Source organism: Geotrypetes seraphini, chromosome 1, assembly GCF_902459505.1.
Source record: "Geotrypetes seraphini chromosome 1, aGeoSer1.1, whole genome shotgun sequence".
NCBI lineage: Eukaryota > Metazoa > Chordata > Amphibia > Gymnophiona > Dermophiidae > Geotrypetes > Geotrypetes seraphini.
Window position 1 is genome coordinate 214,000,355 of NC_047084.1, and position 22,999 is coordinate 214,023,353.

The window sequence follows — 22,999 nt, forward strand, 5'->3', positions numbered from 1 at the left end:
ACAGAAATCTTTTGCTTCGTCCGTCTCTGGCCACGCCCTTCGCAGGACAATGGAAACGCAAATAAGGACTCCCTCTCGCTTCGTGCCCCTGGCACGTCTCACACACACACAATTGCAGGGTGCTCACAGAAGAAACTCAAGCCAGATCTGGACTCAACCCTATTCTTTCCCCTAATATATACAGTATATATACAAATGTACAATGTCTACTTTCTTTCCCTATTACAAAACACAGCATGGTAATACACAAATCTTACTTACCTTAACTTATATACAATGCGATAGAAAGAAAAAGCACATGCAAGAAAGTTTTCCTAGAACAGCAGAACAGGCGAGTCTGTACAGATTTGAATTAGTTAGATCAGTCCTTCCCAAAAGGACAGGTAATCTGTGGGGCTGCCAAAACAACCACTATGGACTTCCCAAAAGCCCAATATAAACTCACAAAAAGCATCAAGAGACTTGCCAAAAACCTCAATAATCAAATAAGGGCGTGGAAGAGGGCAGAGACCAGTGAGCACTAGAAAACAGATACTCACTAGAGTCCCGGCAGTAATCCAATCCCGGATGAGCCCCCAGCTGAAATGACCAGGTCCCAATTTGTATTAGCCTCATTCTGCTGTCCTCACTACAGATGTATCCGGGAACACCTCTTTAGAAAGAAATCACACACACACACAAACGCACATGCAAATATGCAAAGGGATATCACTTTTATTCAGAGTACTACATATATATATATATATATATATATATATATATATATATATATATATATATATATATATATAGCATTTCACATGGGTCAGTTTTTTTTACCATATGACTGTAGGAAAGACCATATATGGTAACAGGACATAAAAGCAACAAGAAAAAGGTAGCAAACATAAGGAGGGGGGGAAGTTTCCATCTATGGCATATAATACTGTCTTGTCTGAGGTCTAGCAATGCTTCTTTTCTAATTCCTGACGCACAGCACAGCATAGCACAGGATGTGCACAAGATGTGGGGGTAACCTTGGTGAAACTAATCAGCTATAGAACAGAAAAAGAAAAGACCTTGTGGCCTCTTGACAAACAAGAACTGTTTCAGCAGATTTTTTTTATATGTTACACAAGCAGGAATAGAATAGACTTACAAGAAGTATATGCCCCTTCAAGCCGGTCAACATTGTATATCTGTATTTTCAGAAGGTGTTCGACATGGTCCCGCATGAACGACTACTTTGAAAAATTGCGAGCCATGGAATCAAGGGTGAAATACTCATATGGACTAAAATCTGGTTGGCGGATAGAAAACAGAGAGTAGGGGTAAATGGACAATACTCGGACTGGAAAAGAGTCACGAGTGGAGTGCCGCAGGGTTCGGTGCATGGACCCGTGCTCTTCAACATATTTATAAATTGGTACGACGAGCAAGGTGATTAAATTTGTGGACGATACGAAGCTATTCAGAGTAGTGAAGACGCAGGATTGCAAAGACCTGCAACTGACATAAACATGCTCGAAAAATGGGCTACGACATGGCAAATGAAGTTTAACGTGGATAAGTGTAAGGTGATGCATATTGGTAACAAAAATCTTAAACACGAATACAGGATGTCTGGTGCGGTACTCAGAGAGACCCCCAGGAAAGAGACTTCGGAGTACTGGTTGACAAGTCAATGAAGCTGTCCGCGCAATGCGTGGCGGCAGCGAAAAGGGCGAACAAAATGCTAGGAATCACGAACAGATCGGAGAAGGGTATCATGCCACTGTACTGGGCCATGGTACACCCCCACCTGGAATACTGCGTCCAGCACTGGTCGCCGTACATGAAGAAGGACATGGTACTACTCGAAAGGGTCCAGAGAAGAGCGACTAAAATGGTTAAGGGGCTGGAGGAGTTGCAATACAGTGAGAGGTTAGAGAAACTGGGCCTCTTCTCCCTTGAAAAGAGGAGGCTGAGAGGGGTTGTGATCGAAACATTCAAAATAATGAAGGGAATAAACTTAGTAGATAGAGACAACGAGAAAGACAACGAGAGGGCACTCTTTAAAGTTAAAAGGGGATAGATTCCGTACAAACATAAGGAAGTTCTTCTTCACCCAGAGAGTGATAGAAATCTGAAATGCTCTTCCAGAGGCTGTTATAGGGGAAAACACCCTCCAGGGATTCAAGACAAAGTTAGACGAGTTCCTGCTGAACCGGAACATATGCAGGTAAGGCTAGCCTCAGTTAAGGCAATGGTCTTTGACCTAAGGGCTGCCGCAGGAGCGGACTGCTATGCACGATGGACCCCTGGTCTGACCTAGCAGCAGCAATTCTTATGTTCTTATAACTTGGGGGAAAGTACAGGGAAGGGTAGCAGAAGCTAGATAGGACTTAGAGGGAGGGGTAAGGAGAACATAAGCTGAAAGGGAAAGGAGCAGAATAATTGGACTTGGAAGAACTGGAACTTAGGGCTCCTTTTACTAAGCTGCGCTAGCGGTTTTAGCGCGCGCTTAGCACATGCTACATTGTTGCGCGCGCTAGACGCTAACACCACCATTGAGCTGACGTTAGTTCTAGCTGCGTAGCACAGGGTTATCACGCACTAATATTCTGCGTGCACTAAAAACGTTACCGCAGCTTAGTAAAAGGAGCCCTTGGTGATTGAGTGTAGACCAGGGAATTGTGGATGGGAGAGACTGAGTGGAAATTATGAGTAGCTGGTGAGGGGGTAATTAAGCATAGTAAGACTAATAAGAATTTAGAGAAATTAAATATGAATGGGAGTAGTTAGATGGAATAGGAGTATAAGTGAGTGGGTGAAATGGAGGCAAGTGTGAGGAAACGCTGAGATATTGTGGCCCTGATTTTATAAGAGACTAGACTGACAGCATCTAGCTGAGTTCCACTTGGAACTCAAAACTGTTTAATTGGCTTAAATCAGTGGTCTCAAACTCACGGCCCAGAGGTCACATGTGGACTGGCAGGTACTATTTTGAGGCCCTCGGTATGTTTATCATAATCACAAAAGTAAAATAAAGCAATTTCTTGATCATATGTCTCTTTAGCTATAAATGACAATATTATTATTAAGACTTAGGGCTCCTTTTACAAAGGCACGTTAGGGCCTTAATGCGCAGAATAGCGTGCGCTAAAATGCCACACGCGCTAGCCGCTACCGCCTCCTCCTGAGCAGGCAGTAGTTTTTCGGCTAGCGTGCGCATTAAAAACGCTAGCGCACCTTCGTAAAAGGAGCCCTTAGCCAAAAGGAACCAAAAGGAAAATTGCCATTTCTTTAATAAGACATTAACTACTTTTTCAGAAGCCCTCCAAGTATCTACAAATCCAAAATGTGGCCCTGCAAAGGGTTTGAGTTGGAGACCACTAGCTTAAATGGTATGGTGTGGTAACTGAAAATGCCATTAAATGTCAAGTTTAAAAAATTTAAAAACGATTAATTTAAGTTCTGCGCAGAACTCTGCAAGGCACCTAAGGCACTTATATCGAGGTGTCTACTAGTGCCTACCTGCAAGTGAACATGGTTAGGGGTGGAGAATGGGCATGGAATGACTTAGATGTCAGTAGGAAAACCCTGACCTAATACACCAGTGGCTAACATTATGACACCTATTGATGTTTAAGTTGAGTTAGGCACTGCTAGATGCGATTCTATAAACGATGCCTAGTAGTTGATTGACAACTAGGCCGGACTGCACCATTGATAGATTCAGGACCCGTGTGAATAACTTGGAGGCAATGAAAAAGGATGGGGGGGGGGGGTTGCTGTGGACAAGTATGAGAGAGGAAGGAGATTGGTCCCTGAAGGAGCTGAGTGAGGATGGAAATGGGGTTTAAAAGATAGTAAAAGAGAGGTAATAGGAAATTTGATAGAGAGTAAGAAAATGTCCTGGAGACAAGATCATTCTAACAAGATGGTGGTCAGTTAGGTCATCAGCTGTGCTGTCTCCCTCACCCCTCTTTTTTATTTTTGTTCTTTCTTTTACTTTGTTTATATTTTATTGAGTTTTCTTTGATCTTCTGTTTTATTAGATATAATTTGACTTTGCTACCTTGGTTCAGGGCCTCCACTCTTATTTTTTACATAGCTAAATTTAAATTTACTAGTCTCACCGGTTTGACCGCTGGTTCCGGTCCAATAGTCGAAGGGCCTCCTGCATGCTGTTCATCCGGCTCCTTGTGCCACTGGCAGAAATGCGCTGCGCTGGGTCAAACAGTCACGCCGTGATTGAGGAGGTTGGCGATGAGGAGCCAAGAGGAGAGCGGTGCTTGGCGTCAGGGTAGGTGGCTTGATGGGACATCTTGTAGGAGGGCGGATATTCGCCAGCGCTGAGGTGGAGAGCATGATTTGGCCAGCCGAGATGAGGGAGTCACTTCATGTCAGAGGAGGTGGCTAGTGGAAATTGCCCTGGTGGAGAGATCCCAGCATGTGCAGCAGAAGGAGCAGTCGTCCTGCCTGGGAACTGGCCTGTTCACTGGAGGGACCCTGAGATCTTTGGGAGTGGCCGTCGGGTCCGGTGATGGTGGCGGTTGGCCATTTGAGGCAGCTGATGTGCCGGGATGATAATGGGGGTTGTCCGGCTGATGTGGAGTGCATCTAATCTAAGTGACATGCCTGCATTTTGGCACTGCCTTGACTCTGATCCAAATGTCTAGCCTGCATTCAAACTTCTAACATCAGATCCTATTGTCTGACTAGAATTTACTTTATTTTCTATATTTTATTTTTTAATTCTAATTTTTAATTTTAATTTAATTTTACTCACTGAATACTTGTTGGGATGTGCATCTCTTGTCTTTATCTCTATCTTTCCTATCTGAATATGTTTAATGGATTTTATTTTTATTATATCTTTATATTATATCTTTACTATTTAATAATTGTTTTCTCAGGTACTTTAGTTAGATTGTGAGCCTTCGGGACAGTTAAGGGAACTTCCAAGTACCTAATTTTTATTTTATTTTATTGTAACCCATTCTGAGTTTCTGGGGAGGACAGGCTATAAAAATGAACAAATAAATAAATAAGGGAAGCAAAAGAAAGGGATGAGGCTGGAGTTAGTGAGGGGCTAAGAAACAGCAAAAAGGTTGAAAATAGGGCACTAGGGAATAGGAGAAAGATAGAGGAAGGCAGAAGACAGAGAAGGAGAGACAGAGGGACATCAGTGATGCGGCAGAGGGAAGGCCCCAGCAGGGAAGTCTGCAAAGAAGCCTATTCAGAGCGCTGCCGCCGCTGCTGTTTTTTGGTGGTCTCAGAGCAGAGGTATGTCAGTCTCACATTGGGAGGGTCAGTGGGGTTCTGCTGCACAAGGAGGTAGGAGGGAGGAATAGAAAGATGCTGCACAAGTGTGGGGGGGGGGGGGGAGAAAGAAAAGAGGAAGAATTGAAGTGGAGGAGAGGAAGGGAGATACGATTGTTGTACATGGGAAAAAAAAAGACATTCCCTGAAAAAAAAGCCCTAATGCATTTTTGGAGCAAAATTAATATATAAGACCCGGTCTTATTTTTGGAGAAACACGGTATCTGGCCCTATCTGAAAGCAGTCCTTATCACTCAAAATTTTAAATGCTCAGGATTAGTGGTCTCCACTTCCTATAGAATCACTACACAAACAAAACCCATCTGGTTTAAACAAAATGGCAGTGAAAGGTGCATGTACACTTCAATATTTTTTGTATGGTGAGTTGTAAGGGGAATAAAGTCATTGTTAGGGAATATAGAGTTTATCTTACAGAACTGGAGGTGCCAGGTTTATACTGAAATTCCATCCAATTCTGTAGAGAATCCAGACTACTCCACACAGAAGGAATTTGTTGAATAATGGCAGTTTTACTGGGTAGTTGAAACTGGAAGGAGAAGAATATGCATAGACAGTCGTGTTGTATTATATGTCTAATTTAAAAGTAGGGAGAATGAAGGGTATGGTGTGTGGAAATGTCACTTTGGCTTGCCACACTCATACCTAGATTTACTCCCCTGTTGCCACCCTAAATATTTCTGTCTAGAGACACCGCTGTACTTGCTTGCTGCTCGATTAGGAATGGCCATAATACCCGAAGCTGTCATAGACCCTGGAATCCACTCTCATTTTCATTTCTTAAGGGAGTAGGAGGGGATCAGTAACCACTGGGAGATTAAGAACGGGGGTCACGCTTTCACCCCTCCAGTGATCAGCTAGATGCGGCCTTAAATTCTCTAACTGGCAACTGTGATATGGGCACTGGTTAGAGAACTGGGGTGGTTAGGCATAGTCAATCAGGGCACCTTTTTAAAACATTCCTTTAGCCTGCACAGTCCTCTCCCTTCCTTCTCTAGTTGGCAGGAGTAGAGAGGAACTTTCTGCTTCATCTGCCAGATGTCTTCACACTGTTGTTTGAATCTGTAAAGTCCATAATAAAAGACAATCTCCTAGACTCATATATTCAAACTATAGGTCAAAGCCAACCAAATGAAAAAGAACACCTATGGAAGGAATGGATTATATGAGCAGAGGAGGTAGGAGTCTAAGGAGGATATGGGATAAAACCTGAAAAAGGAATCTCAGAAGAGGAGAGATGGAGATGAAAAGATCATAGTTTGAATGTTTAGAGAGGGCCCCACCACCATCAAAAGAAACCCTGACTGTTCCCTATAGCCTTCATGCTGTAGCTTGCTTTCCAAAGATTTTAATTAAATTAGTCTGTTTCCATGTAAAAAAAAAAATAGAAGGGATTCTAAATGACCAGTGCTTCAAAGGTACAGTCAATGAAAAGAGTGAGGCAACATCACGATTCTTCTACTGTTGCAAATTTGAATGACATTAGATGAACTGTTCAGAAGTTACTTGGAAGGTAGTTTCCCTATATGAAATTAGGCCTACAAAATAGTATCATGAAAACATATAAAAATTAGAAACTAAAGATAATTGAGGCACTTCAGATTAGTCTTTGTTAAGCGAGTGTCATGACTTTTGAAGACTGTTCCATTGTGAGGAATGCCAAGGTTGCCATGGGAACTGAAGAATTTACCAGAATGCTTTCCTTTTCCTCTTATGCAGAGAGGCTGCTATTGGAGAAAAGAGGCCAGCAATCGGGAGAGATTAAAATAATCCTCAATCTAGAAGGATAGGTCTGAGAAAGCTCCTTTTTTGCTACAATGAGAGTTGCCTTTATGTTTGTGTATCATTTCAGTAGGTTTTTGCTTAAATGGTTGTTATAATAGATTGATTAATTAACATAGCCTATAATTAATTACCCTAGTTCTCCTGTGATAGCACCTGGGAAGATTCGGTGACAGAGGTTAGATTCTGTAACAATTCTGTTTTGCATATGCACAAATCTGCATAACATTTTAGATTACTTGATTTTCAGAAAAATATTTCCATGTTTATTTTTGAATGGGATAAGAATTTATGCTCTTAGCTTTAAGTTATATGCTAATAAGAGGTCCTTTTACTAAGCTGTGATAAATGCTAGCACATATTTACCATGGTTTAAAAATGGTTTATTATGGGACCTGCTCAAAATATTTTTTTCATTTTTGTTGGAGGGAGCATGTCAGAGGGACAAAAATGGGTGCTCTTGTGCTAATCAGTTAGCACATCCACATTGAGCTAAAGAATTAGCAAACGATTACCAGTGAGCCCTTACTGCCTACAAAATAGGTGTTGGTAGGTTTAATAGTCATGCACTAAAGGACAGCATGTGGTCATTAATTCAAGAAAAGGAAAATCAGCCATTTTACTGCTGCAGTAAAAATGGCCTTAGATATGCAAGAAACCCCCACATAAGGGTGATTTTAAGGTACCGTATAAATTGGCCCAAATATAAACCATGGAAACCTTTCCCCCCCTTCAAAAAAAAAAGGAAAAAAGGTTGACAAATATAAACCAGGGGGTTAAAATTCAAGTGCAGAGCATTGCCTTGCCCTGCCAGGCTCTGCACCCTGTTCCCCTCCCTCACTGCTCTGCCAGGCTCTGCATCCACCCCCCTTACTCACTCACTTCCTTGCCCGTCTCTGTACACCCAGCACCCCTCCTCCCTTCCTGCCAGGTTCTGTACCCTGTTTCCCCCCCACACACACACTCCCCCCTGATGACTTGCAGGCCTCCACCGGGCCTGCCGAGAGACCTAGTGGTCCTGCGATGGCCAGGACAGGAAAGATCCCTCTCGCCTCCGGTCCCAGACGATTCTAAGAATTTTTAATTTCCCTACCATCTCCCCCGTGCACCTTTAGTATCCCTTGTGGTCCAGCTGTGAACCACGGCATGAGCGACCTTCCTTCGCTCCTGCTTGTGCAGAGCCACTAGCTGATTGGCTGCCGAGAGTTCTCATTGCATACAATTCACTTGCACTTATTCATTTTCAACCATTTATTTTTTGGATGTATTGAACAAACAACTGTTGAATTCAAAACATCTGTATTCCACACAACTACCAACAGAAACACCTTTTTACCATATGACAGTTGCCTTCCCAAACATCTAAGAGACAGCTTGCCCTATTTACAATTCTTACGTTATAGAAGAATTTGTAGTGATGCTCAAGATTTTATATACCACGCCACAGATTATTAAGAATTTGGAGGAGTTATAAGAAAAAGATTCTAAAAAGATGTTTTCATCAAGCAAAATACAAGGACCATGATCAATCATTAATTACCCAAGATAGAAAACAGGAAGATGAAGATCAATTCACCATGGTATTGAGATATAACAATGTAAGCCCCAGGGTGACACAAACATAGACATATGACATAGACATATATGCATAGATAGCCATGTTGTATTATATTGCTAATTTAAAAGTAGGGAGAATGAAGGGTATGATGTGTGGAAATGTCTATGCCATTTGTCTATGTCTATGAATATATGTCTATGTCATTGCACAAAGACAATGGAGGATTATACAGACACATCCTCTTTTTCACAGATCTAAGTAAAGGATTTGGGGGTAGAAGGGAGTGGGTATCTCTCCTGCCTGGATGCTTCAGGGGGGTTCGGGGGTTTGGCAACAGGAGGGAGTAGACATCCCTCTTGCTGGGTGACTTTGCAGGGAGGGGGTCTCTGCCATGGCCACTCAGCTGATCATGGATGGGGGATTCCCTTGCCGCAAATCAGCTGATGGCAAGGGATCCCTAGGAAATTCTCTAACTGGCAACTGTGATATGGGCACTGGTTAGAGAATTGGGGTGGTTAGGCAGGGTTAAGTGTCTTTCCCTTAGGTCAGATGTGATTCTGTATAGGATGCCGGTGTACGATTCTCAGCCACTTCTTAGGCGGCTGCTGAGACCAGCGTCCAATACAGAATTTGCCCCTAAATGCTCCGACGCTGTTTCGACACTCAAAGGGATTCTATGAGCGTCAGAGCAGCATTGAAGCATTTAGTACACCAGGCCATGGTAGAAAACTCTACCATGGCTTAGTAAAAGGGGGGGAGATAATTAAGTTTGAAAAAAATTGTTGAATAATTCTATATATTATCATATAATTCTGATAAATGAATAACCAGGTACCTGGAGGTCTATAAATCAAAATTAATCCCAAGTTACTAGCAAATTCTGTGTCAGAAATTTGACATATCATTATCTTCAACTTTGAATCCATAATTGTTTCTAAGTAACAGAACAAAAATCCTTATAGATTAGAGCCAACCATCTCCCCTCCTATCTTTTCGAGGACTATGTAGCATCTTATATCCTATAGGACAAATTTCTAACACTATTGGGAAATTCAGATCTGTAATCCATTTCTCAACTATAAACGTAAAACCTACTTGCGAATCACCAACCAAATCCTTAGCCAGTAATGTTTAGTTACAAATAGATCTAACATTAGCGTTAGCGGCTTTATCACACGCGACTTTTTATCACACGCTAACCCCCGCACTAGCCAAAAAACTACCACCTGCTCAAGAGGAGGCAGTAGCGGCAAGCACGACCGGCAGTTTAGCGCGCGCTATTACGCGCGTTAAACCACTAACGTGGCTTCGTAAAAAGAGCCCTAAAATAGTAACGTTGTATAGGTATATAATCCTCTACTTTACAGTACCTATTTCAGGAGTTATAAATAAGATTTTTTAAATAAATCAGTGCCATACATTGAATTTAAACATAAACACTACACAGAATGCACTTTAAATACATAAATAATTCAAAAAACAATCATTTTCTCCCCCCTTCTCCCCATAATTAATAGAAGAAGAAATACAAATTTAATTTCAATAATATAGATAATTAAGTATAGCAAACAATAATACATTCCCCTCCCCCCACCCACCCACCCACCCAGGATGTGTAAGGAAGTCAAATAAAAGGAAAGGTACATGACAGTTATTGTGACTCAATAAATGCAGTCAATGGCTCCACGCCATTTTGAATGCGTTATTATATCCCAAACATTCCGCGTTCATTCTTTCATACTTGTAACTGGAACATAGGTTTGCCCACCAGAAAGTGTAATTCAGTCGATCATAACTCTTCCAGTTATGTGTAACCATCTGGATGGCTATTCCTGTCATTATCAAGAAAAGCCAGCTTTTATAAGATTTTTACAGATCCAGTTTAAAGAAAGGTTGTGTTGAAACTCCAGGAAAATCATCACAATTTTAACAGTTTAAAATGAACTGTTATTGATAGTGTGGGACAGAGTATCTGTGGAGCAGATCGAGATTTAATTTTACTGCAAAAAGAACAGCATTGGATCCACAGATTAAAAGCACTACAACCCATCGGGCTGAACAGCCACACTGAATGGAAAGTTTTTCTGTGATGTATTGTTGACAAATGGGGTTTTATCTCTAGCAGTTCCTTTAAGGATTTATTGAGATTTTGGGTTCCTTTTGCTAAGGTACGCTAGCATTTTTAGCGCATGCAGGAAATTACCACGCGCTACGCTTCTAGAACTAACGCCAGCTCAATGCTGGCGTTAAGGTCTAGCATGCGCGGCAATGTAGCGTGCGCTATTCCACGTGTTAAAGCCCTAGCGCACCTTAGGGGTCCTTTTACAAAGCCGCACTAGCGGTTTTATATCACACACACCAGGTTAGCGTGCGCTAACCGGAAATCTACTGCCTGCTCAAAAGGAGACGGTAGCAGATAGCGTGTGCGGCAATTTAGCGCACGCTATTCCACGCGTTAAGGCCCTAACGCAGTTTTGTAAAAGGAGCCCTTAGTAAAAAGAGCCCTTTGTCAAAATGACACTGTATGGTTTGTGATTGGTTGAATGAAGTGTGATGGCATTTTTCATTTAAGCTGGCACCATATTGCAAACAAATAGCAACTGAAATGAAGTGAATCACAATTCACAAGTCGGGATAAATTTCTTATGAAAATTCTCTTTAAAAAGTTTTAAACAATATTTGTTATATCCCATGCAGCCAGATTTAGGATTAATGCAATTGTTTCTGGTATGAAAGGTTCCTAGAAAAGCACAACTAATTTGAGAATACAAGGGTAAAGCTTTCGATTCTTGCCCAGAAATAGCTAAGAAGAAAATTTTTTAAAAAAAATTAAATTGAATCAGGTTGGGCAGACTGGATGGACCATTCGGGTCTTTATCTGCCATCATCTACTATGTTACTGCAAAATAAAAGAATAAGACTGAGTTTGTTATGAACATGGCTGAGATGCTGATTGAACACTAACCCCTGATGAAGCTTATTGGAAGTAAAATGGCAGATTCTCCATCGGGAGTTAAGTATTCTTTTAAATTAAACATTTTCAGTTTTGCAATATATGCAGTTAATTTCTTTCTTTCTTTTTTAATTAAGAATAGCGAGATTTTTGGAACTGATGATAATAATCATTATCCCAGTAAAGGCAGTTACTGTAGGTTTCCATAAGCCTGGGTGATTGAGGGACTTTTCCTCTCTTGTCTTTTTGTGATACTGGTTGTTCTATGTGATCTTCAATTTTGCTTGCTTTTGGTACTGATTGATCTTTTTGGTGAGCAATTTATTTTACAAACTACTCATATATTGTGAATTATTTCAACTACATAATGTTTCTCCTACAGTGCAACAAAAAAAACAACCCCCCTACCAACTATTTATTTTTAAATAGAGATGTTCAAAGTGGTCCAATGACACATAGCAATCCACTTCCAATCACTAAAGCAGATGATTCCCTAAAGAAATCCCATTTGCAAGCTCAACACAGCATCTTGTTTCGAGATCCAACGCCACTTTAGGCACTTCACTCAGAAATCTATCCCAAACAGTTGAATTTCTCCACTGAATCAGCCATGCATAATGTAGTTATTCTAGCAAGATCTTGTGAGGGTGTTTGCTTAAGCAGCACTAGCAGTTTCTTATATGTGCCATCACAAACCTTCACCCTCAGCTTAACCATGCCTTATTGAGCACCTAGATTAGTTGGGACCCACCTCCCAGACTGATACTGCACATCAAACTGGAAGAGTTGTAGACTCGGAAACCATCACATAATTGAACTGTTGGATTCTTTACGGAGAGCCAGACACTTGAAGAGCTGATGGTCCATTATCAGAATAAATGGATACCCTACTTGACTGCCAGAGTGAACACATCTTAAGCTTTTGTACCCCATTTACATTTTTCATGATGGACTGAAATGTGATCCCAACATTTCACCTAAACGTTCTATTTTCCTCATCACACCCCTACTTTCTTTGTCATTCTCCATCTCATTTATAATAGCACTTTTATGTGCCATCACTATGTAATTTCACAGAATATATTTTCCACAACCTTTAGCATTACCTATAACTCTATTCCCATTTCAGTACTTCTCTCCTCTAGGAGTAGCTTAATTAGAACACTGGGCTTGAAATCCCACTGCAGCTCCTTGTGATCTTAAGCAAGTTACTTAACCCTCCATTGCCAAATCAGACTGTAAATCCTCCAGAGTCAGTAGAATATCCAGTGTACCTGAATGTAACTCACATTGAGATCAAATGTGTGAGCAAAATCCAAATAAAAAAAGGGTGAACTCGAATCCCTTCCTTGCACACAAACATTATGACCATCACCAACACCTTGGAGAGTACCCTGGGAGCCCTTGTCAAACAGAAGAGCAATACTCTGAACTGAAATGTTCCCCTATCAGAGGTAGTGGAATCAGTGCCTACATGCTCCATGCATAGGGAGAAGATGGCGATAATGGCCCTGTATAAGACTGTGATGTGATCTAGTTTAAAATACTGTGTACAATTCTGGAGACTATATCTTCAAAAAGATTTAAAACAGGATAGAATTTGCCCAGATCAGTGTTCATCTGCCTTCAAGTTTCAATGTTTCTATCAAGTTGTTCATAAGTGTATAAATCAAGAAGGGAAAAGATTGAGCCTACTACATAGGCTTTGAAGTCTGGTGCTATATTCAATGTTCCTAGTGCATTAAACAATAACAGTATAAAGCGACAGTTCAAAAACAAACTTTAGAAGTTCTTTTTCTTATCTGTGGTAAGTGCTAGCTCAAGCTTACCACAGCTTAAAATGACTTACTACAGAACACATTCAGGCATTTTGCAGTAAATTCCAAACTGGCATGTATTACTCTTGTGCTAAAAAATATTTTACATTTTTTCTTGGAAGGAGCATGTCAGGGAGGCTGTAGAATGGATGTTCCTGTACTAATCAGTGAATCCATATTACTCCTAACTTCATAAGCCATACCATCTACAAAACAGGTGCTCGTTAGTGCTCTTGCAATCATTTTTATTGATGGCTGTGCACTAATGACAACATTAGCACAAGTTTGTGAACTACACTATAGTAGAGTCCCCTAATGGGAAGAAAATCACAAATATTTATTATCTAAATATTCCCATATATATATCGCATGATATACGAGCGCTGCTAAAAAATGAACGCTAAGTACTTCTTTCAAAAACATTATTGATAAGCATTTGTTCTTCCATTTGAATGCCTAACAACAACTCAAAATGAGGAGTGTATAAGTTAGGTCAGTTTGGTCTCTAATGAGTGAGTGTAGACACCTGATTTATTATATTAGAGGAATTATGATCATTTTTAAAGTAAGGATTATTAAGATGTTTCACTAAAAATAAAATACTAAAAATATATAGATACTTTTTTGAATATAAGATAGAATATACGTGGGAAGGAGACCGATGATTGGAGCAAAGGAGCATGTGACCACGTTGAACTTCTCGGTCTATGAAAAACGACTGTGCGTGGGCTCCGTTACTGAGGTCTCTTCCTAAATATAGTTTAAATTACTGGTGTCATATACCCTCTCTTATATATATGGGAATATTTAGATAATAAACATTAGCACAAGGCCATTAATAGGAAAAATACATGTTGGCCATTTTCCTGCTACAGTAAAAATAGCCTTAGCACATGGGAAAAATCTGTGTAAAAAGCGCACTATGATTCGGATGCACTAAACTCAAAGTCCGTCTAATGGTCACCAGTTGAATCAGTTTAGTGACAGATGTAATTTACTGACTGAAGTCCACTATGGCTAACTGCAGGCTTTTCTGTGCGTTCATTGCAGCCTCCGACTCTGCCATGCAAATTACCTCATTAGTATTAATATGAAGTCATTAATATTAAAATGAGCACACCAGTTGATGCTCTAGCATCGTTTAGGCATACACTAAATCTAGCAACCACTGCAAATGACCCAAAATTACTGACAGGTCTGCTATAGTCAGCCATGATACCCCCCCCAAAAAAAAAAGAGAGAGAGAGAGGAAGGAGGGATGCCCATTCCCTCCTGCCTCAGAAGCCCAAATCCTCCAAGCTCACGACCCCACTCCCTGTGAAGTTCACAGCTAACAGAACCCCCTCACGTTTCTGATCTCCCCCCTGTGCAAAAGTCACAGCTACCTGAACCCTCCATGCTCCAACACACAAACACACACGCGAAGATCATTTGCAGGAGGGATGCCCACTCCTTCCTGCTTTAGCCACCCGGACCACCCTCACACCCCTCACTGCCCAAAAGCTGCACCCCCTCACACTCCCCCAAAACCAAGGACCCTCCCCTTTCTGACCTCCCCCACCACCCCACAAAGTCCACAAGAGAAGGTCCTTGTGGGCTGGTGGGAGTCAGGTCAGAACCCCCCAGCTCAAGCTAAGACTTCAAATGGGATATAAACCCACAAATTCTATAAAGTGCACCTAGTCAAGGTAGGCACCTAACTTAATTAATAGGGTAAACCAGCAGCAATAATTGGCAACTGGCACCTTTAAACTGACATTAATTGGAGTAAATTGAAAGTTAGGTGCCAAAGCACCTATCTAAAATGGGTGTGACTAGGGGAAAAATGTGGATTTTGTGTTTTGCAGTTAGGCACCTGTTTTTGACTTAGGCGGATGCATTTAAGTCAAGAAAACCCTGGCATAAATACAGTGTGCCTAAAAGTTAGGACACCTAGCAACACCTAATGCTGCTTAGGCGATGTTGCTAAATGTAATTCTATATAGTGCAACTTTCATAAAATCACACTTAGCACCGCCCTGGCCAGCACCAATTTTTTAGGTGACCTATACAGAATGGGGGCCAAAATCTCCAGCCTGGAACTGGGTAGTCTGACATCTCTGTTAATGTAACTTTCACAAGTTTGGTGAGTTATCCTTTAAAAAGGTATTTCCAACAACTTGGTTGTTGAGCCTTATCTCCAAGTTTTCCAGGTAGACTAATGGCAATCAGCATTCTCTTTTCAATCCTCTTTTCCACAAAAAACTTTCTAAACGCGAACTAGGTCTAGTTAAATCATCTTTGTAAAAGCCAGTGATTCCAAACACCAATCTCAACTCCATTATCAGTGACTCCGAGTAAGCTGTCTGCTAGCAGGGCATTGTTTTGTAAACTGTTGCAGGCGTGGTGCAATTTTACTAAGGAAAAAAAAAAAGTTTGCGTCACTATAGCAACAAGCGTCCCTGGATACTCAAACTTTTTTCCCCTCTGGGAAATTACTTCAGGTACAATCACAGTATCAGCCGAAATTACAGTGCATATCCTTCCCCTGAAATATGTATCTGTGTATTTACTAACTAGACAGCTGTTACCCAGCCTTACATGCTATCTTTTGATTTTTATTACAGTCCTTTTTTAATTTTCTTTTACAATCAAAACCCCTGCCATAAATCCAGAGCAGTATAAATGTTGCCCTCGCGCTTTTCTGTGTTCAAGATTCCAGTTTAGGGCGAATTAAAACTTTAAACCAGCCTATATATTTCAATACCTGATGGCAACACCCAGACAATATATTTTAAAAGAACAAAACACAGCCCTTCCCATTCCAGATCATAGGAAACTTACGTGATAATTTGAGTACCAATCGTCCAGCTTTTCCTGCAAAATCTTGCACGCTTCGCTACCGACTAATCTCCTAAGGGTGTCAGCCATGGCAGATCTTGTTACCGCTCCTGATTGGGTGCTCGAAAACGATATCTTAGGGAGGGCTTGTGGAGGATTCGCAAGCTTCCTCCCTCGGTCAGGTGAAGAGAGATTTAGAATGGCATACGAGCTGTTGGTGCAGGTTATCTTTCCACTGCCTCCTTTTTCCCTCGCAAACCTCTTAAAGCCTGAAGTGTACTTATATAGGGTGATTATTAAACAAACCTTGACGTTTGCTTGGCTCGGGTGTCAGGGACGCCGCGACTGCGCGAAAGTGCGCCTTTTCGTTGTAGCAACGCTTCGCGTTCGCCTCCCCTTTTCCAAACCCCCTCCCCTGGCTGCCATCTCCGCCCCTGGCCAGCCTGAAAGAAAAGGCAGGAGCCTGGATTGCCTTTCCTGGGGGAAACACATTATTTGGTCATATGATGCCCCCCAAGGGGCCTTAAGCCCCCTCCCCCAGCCTTCTTCTAGTGGGCGTACGAGAATGATTTTCACCAGAAATATAGATTCGGAGCTATTTGCGCTCTACCCTCGCACGCGATGAAAACTTTTCGCCAACCCTCGCCGTTCATCATTTTCTTTACGCTGTTTGTTTTTTTCCCCCCGTCATAATACTACAGTTGCATGCAGTCAATATGTTTATGGGAGGTAAGGGATGGGCCTTGTCTACCCCTTTTTCTGTGTGGTTACAATCAAAGCTGTTTACATATTTTAGGCAGTGACTTGCCGGCAGTCACAAGAAGCTACAATGGGAATCGAACTCACAACCTCAGGGTTCTGTGGCAGCTGCTCTAACCACTTGGTATGTTTCTATTCTAGGAACTTATTTCCCCCATACTACTACTATTAATTATTTCTATAGGCTACCAGACGCACTCAGTGCTGCATAGAGTCACAAAGAGTAAGAAAACAGTCCCTGCTCCAAAGAGCTTACAAGCTAAACAGGATTGGATACAGTTAAGGAGAACCGTTAATCAGCGGAGGGCAGAGGAGTAGGGTTAAGGATTGAAAACTATATCTAAAAGGTGGGTTTTCAGTCTGCTTTTAAACAAGGGAAGGAGCTTGCTGGACAAACTCGGGTAATTTATTCTAGTCATAGGGAGCAGCTAGATGAAAGGAACAAAGTCTGGAAATGGCATTGGAGAAGGGTAATGCTAAGAGTGACATCTGAGGAACAGAGTTCTCTGGGAGGTGTATAAGGAGAGAAATACACTACTCGATCTATCTTCCCCCATACACACACAAGTCTGTCAGGATACATTTTTAACCAGGAAAGATAGGACAAGAAGTATGACATTTTAAAGGGAAGGGGGTAAAACGTGGACCTGACGGACCTCGCGGATCTAAAACTGCACGTCCTTAAAAATCTGAGGTCCGTGCCACTTGTAGTTACTCTCTGGCTCTGACAGACCTCGATGACAATTTAGCACTGACGGATCCGTCAGCTCTCTTAGGGAGGGAAAAGTATTAGGATCCGTCAGCGCTAAAATGTCATAGAGGTCTGTCAGAGCCGCGGACCTCAGATTTTTAAATTTACTGGGGCTGCAGGAAACCGGTTTAAAGGATTCGTTTTAGAGCCGCTCCAGGACTAGTCTCTGGCTCTGACAGAGCTCTATGACATTTTAGCTCTGACGGATCCTAATACTTTTCCCTCCCTATGCTGAGACGGATCCGTCAGTGCTAAATTGTCATCGAGGTCTGTCAGAGCCAGAGACTAACTACAAGTGGCACGGACCTCAGATTTTTAAGGACGTGCGGTTGTAGATCGCAAGGTCCGACAGGTCCGCGTTTTACCCCTTCCCCATTTTAAATCATTCTGAAATAAGGATTCTTTTAGAAGGAACATAACTACCTTATTTCCCCATGTATAGGCCGCGGCCTACACATGGGTTTTACAAACCCATGTATGGGGTGCGGCCTAGTTATATGGGGCACCCTATGCCACAAAATCTTCAGCATCCAGGCCTACCCCCGCACCACTTGACTGGGTGGCTTATGTCAGTTTTCACAAATCCCGTGAGAGCTGACTTCGGCTATTCAGCGGGTGGTGCGGGGGCAGGCCGGATGCTGAAGAGATTGCGGCTGCCCTGCACCACTGGAGATTCGCCGTCCACCATCCAGGGGCTCCGAAAAAGGTACCTGGGGTGTGGGGGGGAGATTTTAAAAGGCAAGGGAGGTACTGGAAGATAAGCCGCAGTTAATGCCATGGGGCAGCTTATCTTCTGGTTTTTAAACATAGGCCACCCTTTTCTGTGGCCTATACATGGGTGTGGCCTTTAAAGAGGGGCAGCCTATATGTGGGGAAATACGGTAATATTTTTTTAGGTTACTCTCAAGAGCATTATTTAAATGTATGTATTAAAATTAAGATTTCAATTAAAATTGTAATCACAATTAATTTCACAATTAAAAGTATGTTATTTATATTCCCATTGCAGTTCCTTGTGACTCTGGGCAAGTCACTTAGGTCCTCTTTTTACTAAGCCATGGTAGAGGTTTCTACCACGGCCTGGAGCGCTAAATGCTCCAACACTGCTCCTATGCTCACAGGAATTCTACTGCAGCTTAGTAAAAGGGGGAAGGGGGGGAGGAAAACCTAAACAACATACTTTTAATCACATTTACAAATTTTAATCAAAATGCAGCACTAAAAAATTCAAGAATAAAAAGTAGTGAAAAGATAGGGAGCTAACAAGGCTGACTGGCTTGTTCAGAGCCCAAATTTAATGGGGAGGTGAACTCCCCCCCCCCCCCTTGACCTGGGCGATAGTGGTGGGCTGAGAAGAGCCTTATTTGTTCAGGCTGAACCAGGGAGGTCAAAGGGCATCAGGGTTGTTTTGGCTTTGGCAGGGAAGGCAGCGGGCTCTGTTATGTGTCACTTCTGGCCGCTGTTTCCTCTGCAGTGTTGGGAAAGGGATTGGAGTTGCTGGTGCCACAGCCTGCTCCTTCTGCAGTCCTGGTTCCTCATGGCAGAGGAAAACAAAGGTATGGTGGAGGTGGATGCTGAGCCCGTGAGTTGCTATTCTGATGTCGCTACCTAGGATGATGGACAACTGAGATTATCCCTCTGCATCCTCCTGGTATCAAGAGGCCTTCCCCCACCTTGGAGGGCATGCCCTAGACCCCATTGGTACTGGGTCAAATAGGATTACTCCTATTCCCAATAAGAGGGCTATTCTCTTTGTGAGCAGAAGAGAGGGAAGACATAGGCAACCTCTTTGCTCTTCTCGGGATGCTTTGAGGATGTCAATCTCCACAGGCATGCTTTGAGGATCCTGAGATTCCTGTGCTGCCTTCATACTCATGGGCTGGACAGTGCAGGGTTCAGTGGCGTGGCAAGGCAACAGCAATCATTGCTAAGAGAGTCTTCAGCTGTAACTACATCTGTTCCTGTGATTCCACCTGAAGCACTGGGTGAGGTTGGCATGGTAATAGCAGCCATGGTGGGACAGTTGTTGGTGATGTAATAAATAAATCCAAGGCTAAAAAAATCTAGAACAGCTTCTTTGTGTAAGGGGGGAGGGTGATAAACATAGAAGATCTTCTATTTCATTTCTTTTCTTTTTATTTAATTTATTTATTTATAATCTGCTTTAAAAACCTAAGCGGCTCCCAATAAAAACATACATAATAATAAAACAATCATAATAGACAATATCAGTAAAATTATCCTACTTAGTGACATTCTTAAAAAGATCTCATTTTGCCATAGTTTGACACATTTTTTTACTTCAGGCAAATGCTTTAATAAAGAAATGTGTTTTTAAGTCATTTCCTATATTGTAACATGTTCTTCATATTCTGCTTCCTCATCTTTCTCTTCCTCTTATGTCTTGCTCCACAGCTCAATATGATTCAACCACCACAGATTCCACACTGGCCAATAGAGGACCTCCTGGCTTCATAGTACTACAGTTGCATGCAGTCAATATTAGCTGAGCTTTGGGATTTTGTTCCCAAGTCCATGCAGAGAAAAATCAAGAAATGGCTTTGCTTTGACATTTTCAAGTTAAAGCAAGGGAGGCGCAAGGCAAAGTCCAAAAAGAAGTCCAAGTCAGACTCTGCTTCCAAGAGCTGGATGATATCAAGAAATGTAGTGAACTGGGTTTCATTGTTCCTGTGCCTGGCTATCAGTTGGGGGCATGAGGATCTTGCCCAGTATGGCCTTTTGGTTAGGTATGCTGAAACCATCCTTGAAGTGTACCAGCAGTAAAGGGGTTGGTGTTGGCTTAACTACAATGAGGATTTTAGGGACAAGATGGAGAAAAACCTCCACATGCCCTGGGGGACACAACCTGTGGTTGATGCACATACAAAAATCTCCTGATACAACCTTGCCTGCTAGAGCTGCAGTTACTCTGACCACAGCTGTTGGCCACTGCTTTTGTGCTTTGCCAGCCACACCCTCAACTGCAGGTGGCTCCCCTAATATAGACTTGTATTGAAGATAAAACAAGTTGGGATGCCCCTTTACAGACTTCAAGTTTAAGCACATCTATCCTGGATGTAGGGTGGCGCATCCCATGTCTAAGTGCTTCAAGAAAGAGCTTGCTCCCTGGAAAGCAGCACAATTGTTGCTTTAGCCCCAACAACCAGTTTGAATCTGGGATATACAGCCCCGGTTACTGGCCATCCTGACAGAGTGGCAACACACATTCTTTTGTCGGGATTTTCATTTGGATTCCTAATCCCCTTCAGTTATGTTCATAACCAATTACATTTGCAATTCTTCCTCCTCTATCCAGATGGCTGATGTCATCCTGTCTAAGCTTGGGGAGGAAATCTCTTTGGCCATATTACAGACCCCTTTTCATCACCACTTTTTTTAGCCATGCAACTCTAGCCGTTGACAGTCATCACCAAAAAGGAGCCAATAAGTTTTGACTTATCCACGACGTGTTCTATACCCCAGGTCCATCAGTTAATGATTGCATTCCTCGATATGCCTCCTTTGATCAGACAATTCTTTTGGTACACAGAGAATGACAAAGGAACAAACTTTGTTCCATCCCCATGTTCCTGTCCCATCCCTGAGAGCTTGATTCCCGTATCCACTCCGTCCCCACAAACTCTGATCCCTTCTGCACAAGCCTCAAATAGTTATGATTTTATATTGAAATCATTTTATTAAAGTATAAAAGGATCAGCAAAACCTCTAAGAACATAAGAATAGCCTTATTGGCTCAGACCAATGGTCCATCTAGCCCAGTATGCCGTCTTCAAGGAGGCCAATCCAAGTCACAAGTACCTGGCAAAAACCCAAATAGTAGCTGCATTCCAAGGTAGTGTCCCATGTCTGTCTCAACAGCAGACTATAGACTTTTCCTCCAGGAACTTGTCCAAACCTTTTTTAAAACTAGCTACATTAACTGCTCTTACCACATCCTCTGGCAACGCGTTCTAGAGCTTGACTGTTCTCTGAGTGAAAAAATATTTCCTCCTATTGGCTTTAAAAGTACTGTATTACTCATTAGCTTCGAGTGTCCCCTAGTCTTTGTAAATCTTTTTTTTTTTTTTAATCTTTATTGATTTTCAAACTTTGATAGTGCAATACAAATAGTAAATCAGAAAAACTGCACAAAACACACTATTAACTATACAATTATTACATTAAATGATCATTTTCTCCCATCCTCATCTTCATTCTTAATATAATAATATATATGATGTGATTACAAATTATAAATAAATAATTTAACTATTCAAAATACATTTCCCTCCCCCCACCCACCCTTGCTGGATGTGTAAGGAAATCTAATAATAATGAAAGAAACGTGACCCTTATTATAATGCTATAAAATTAGGCAATGGACTCCATACATCATTAAAGGATTTACTAGTCCTCAAACGTTCTGCAAATCACCTTTCATACTTATATGTGGTACACACATTTACCCACCAAAAAGTGAAATTGATCCTATCATGGTTTTTCCAATTATGAGTAATCAGTTGAACACCTATTCCTGTCAAGATCAGGAAAAGGCGACTTTTATACTTATCTAAAGTAGACTTAATATGTAGTGATGTACCACAAATTACAGCTTCATAAGATAAGGGAATAGCTGCTTCAAGAATGAGATTAATTTGTCCCCAAATTGACTTCTAGAAACAAAGTATCAATGGACAAAAATATAACAGATGATCCAAAATCCCTATATTAATATGACAATGCCAGTATCTATTAGATTTAGAATTATCTATTTTTTGTAATTGAACTGGGGTCCAAAAAATCCTATGCAATAAAAATAACCATGTTTGTCTCATAGATGCTGACGCTGTGCACCTTAATCTCCAAGTCCAAATTTGTGGCCAAATTCCTCTGCCATGAGACACAGAAATATACTGTTTTATCTCGATGCTCCAAATATCTCTAAGACTATTTTTTGGTTTCTTATTTAAAAATCCAGAAATCAATTTGTACCACTGGGGGGCCTGATGTCCTACTAGATCTATCTGGTAGCAAAGGATCTGCAAGCTATAATAAGTTTTTAAGCTTTTCTATTCAGGGAACCCACTCTGAATAGCCTGCATCAACTGCAACCACCTATATTGTTGAGACTTTAAAATGCCAAATGATTGTTGCAGTTGTGAAAAATCAAGCAGTTTTCCATTAGACATAACATCATCCAATGTCTGAATACCTGCCTGCATCCAATTCTTCTAGGCAATCCCAGCACCGCCTAT

General features: G+C 41.6%; 2 protein-coding genes across 7 annotated transcripts in view; one reads left to right on the plus strand and one right to left on the minus strand.

Moving 5' to 3' along the window:
- Nucleotides 1-16,648, minus strand: part of SPATA18 (spermatogenesis associated 18) — a 218,097-nt gene extending 201,449 nt beyond the window's left edge. For 2 of the 5 annotated variants that reach the window (XM_033945636.1, XM_033945646.1), the window contains exon 1: nt 16,238-16,647. In XM_033945636.1, coding sequence (XP_033801527.1) covers nt 16,238-16,324 — 87 coding nt within the window. In that variant the 5' untranslated portion in view covers nt 16,325-16,647. Of the gene's footprint in view, nt 1-16,237 lie in introns of all 5 variants that reach the window. The other 3 variants (XM_033945672.1, XM_033945653.1, XM_033945662.1) reach the window with 3 other exon arrangements.
- The window catches only part of SGCB (sarcoglycan beta), a 42,696-nt gene continuing 36,116 nt past the window's right edge, over nt 16,420-22,999 (plus strand). Inside the window, exons 1-2 of one of the 2 annotated variants that reach the window (XM_033945682.1) lie at nt 16,420-16,523; nt 17,031-17,117. In XM_033945682.1, coding sequence (XP_033801573.1) covers nt 16,434-16,523; nt 17,031-17,117 — 177 coding nt within the window. In that variant the 5' untranslated portion in view covers nt 16,420-16,433. The remainder of the gene's footprint in view (nt 16,524-17,030; nt 17,118-22,999) is intronic. The other variant, XM_033945686.1, reaches the window with a different exon arrangement.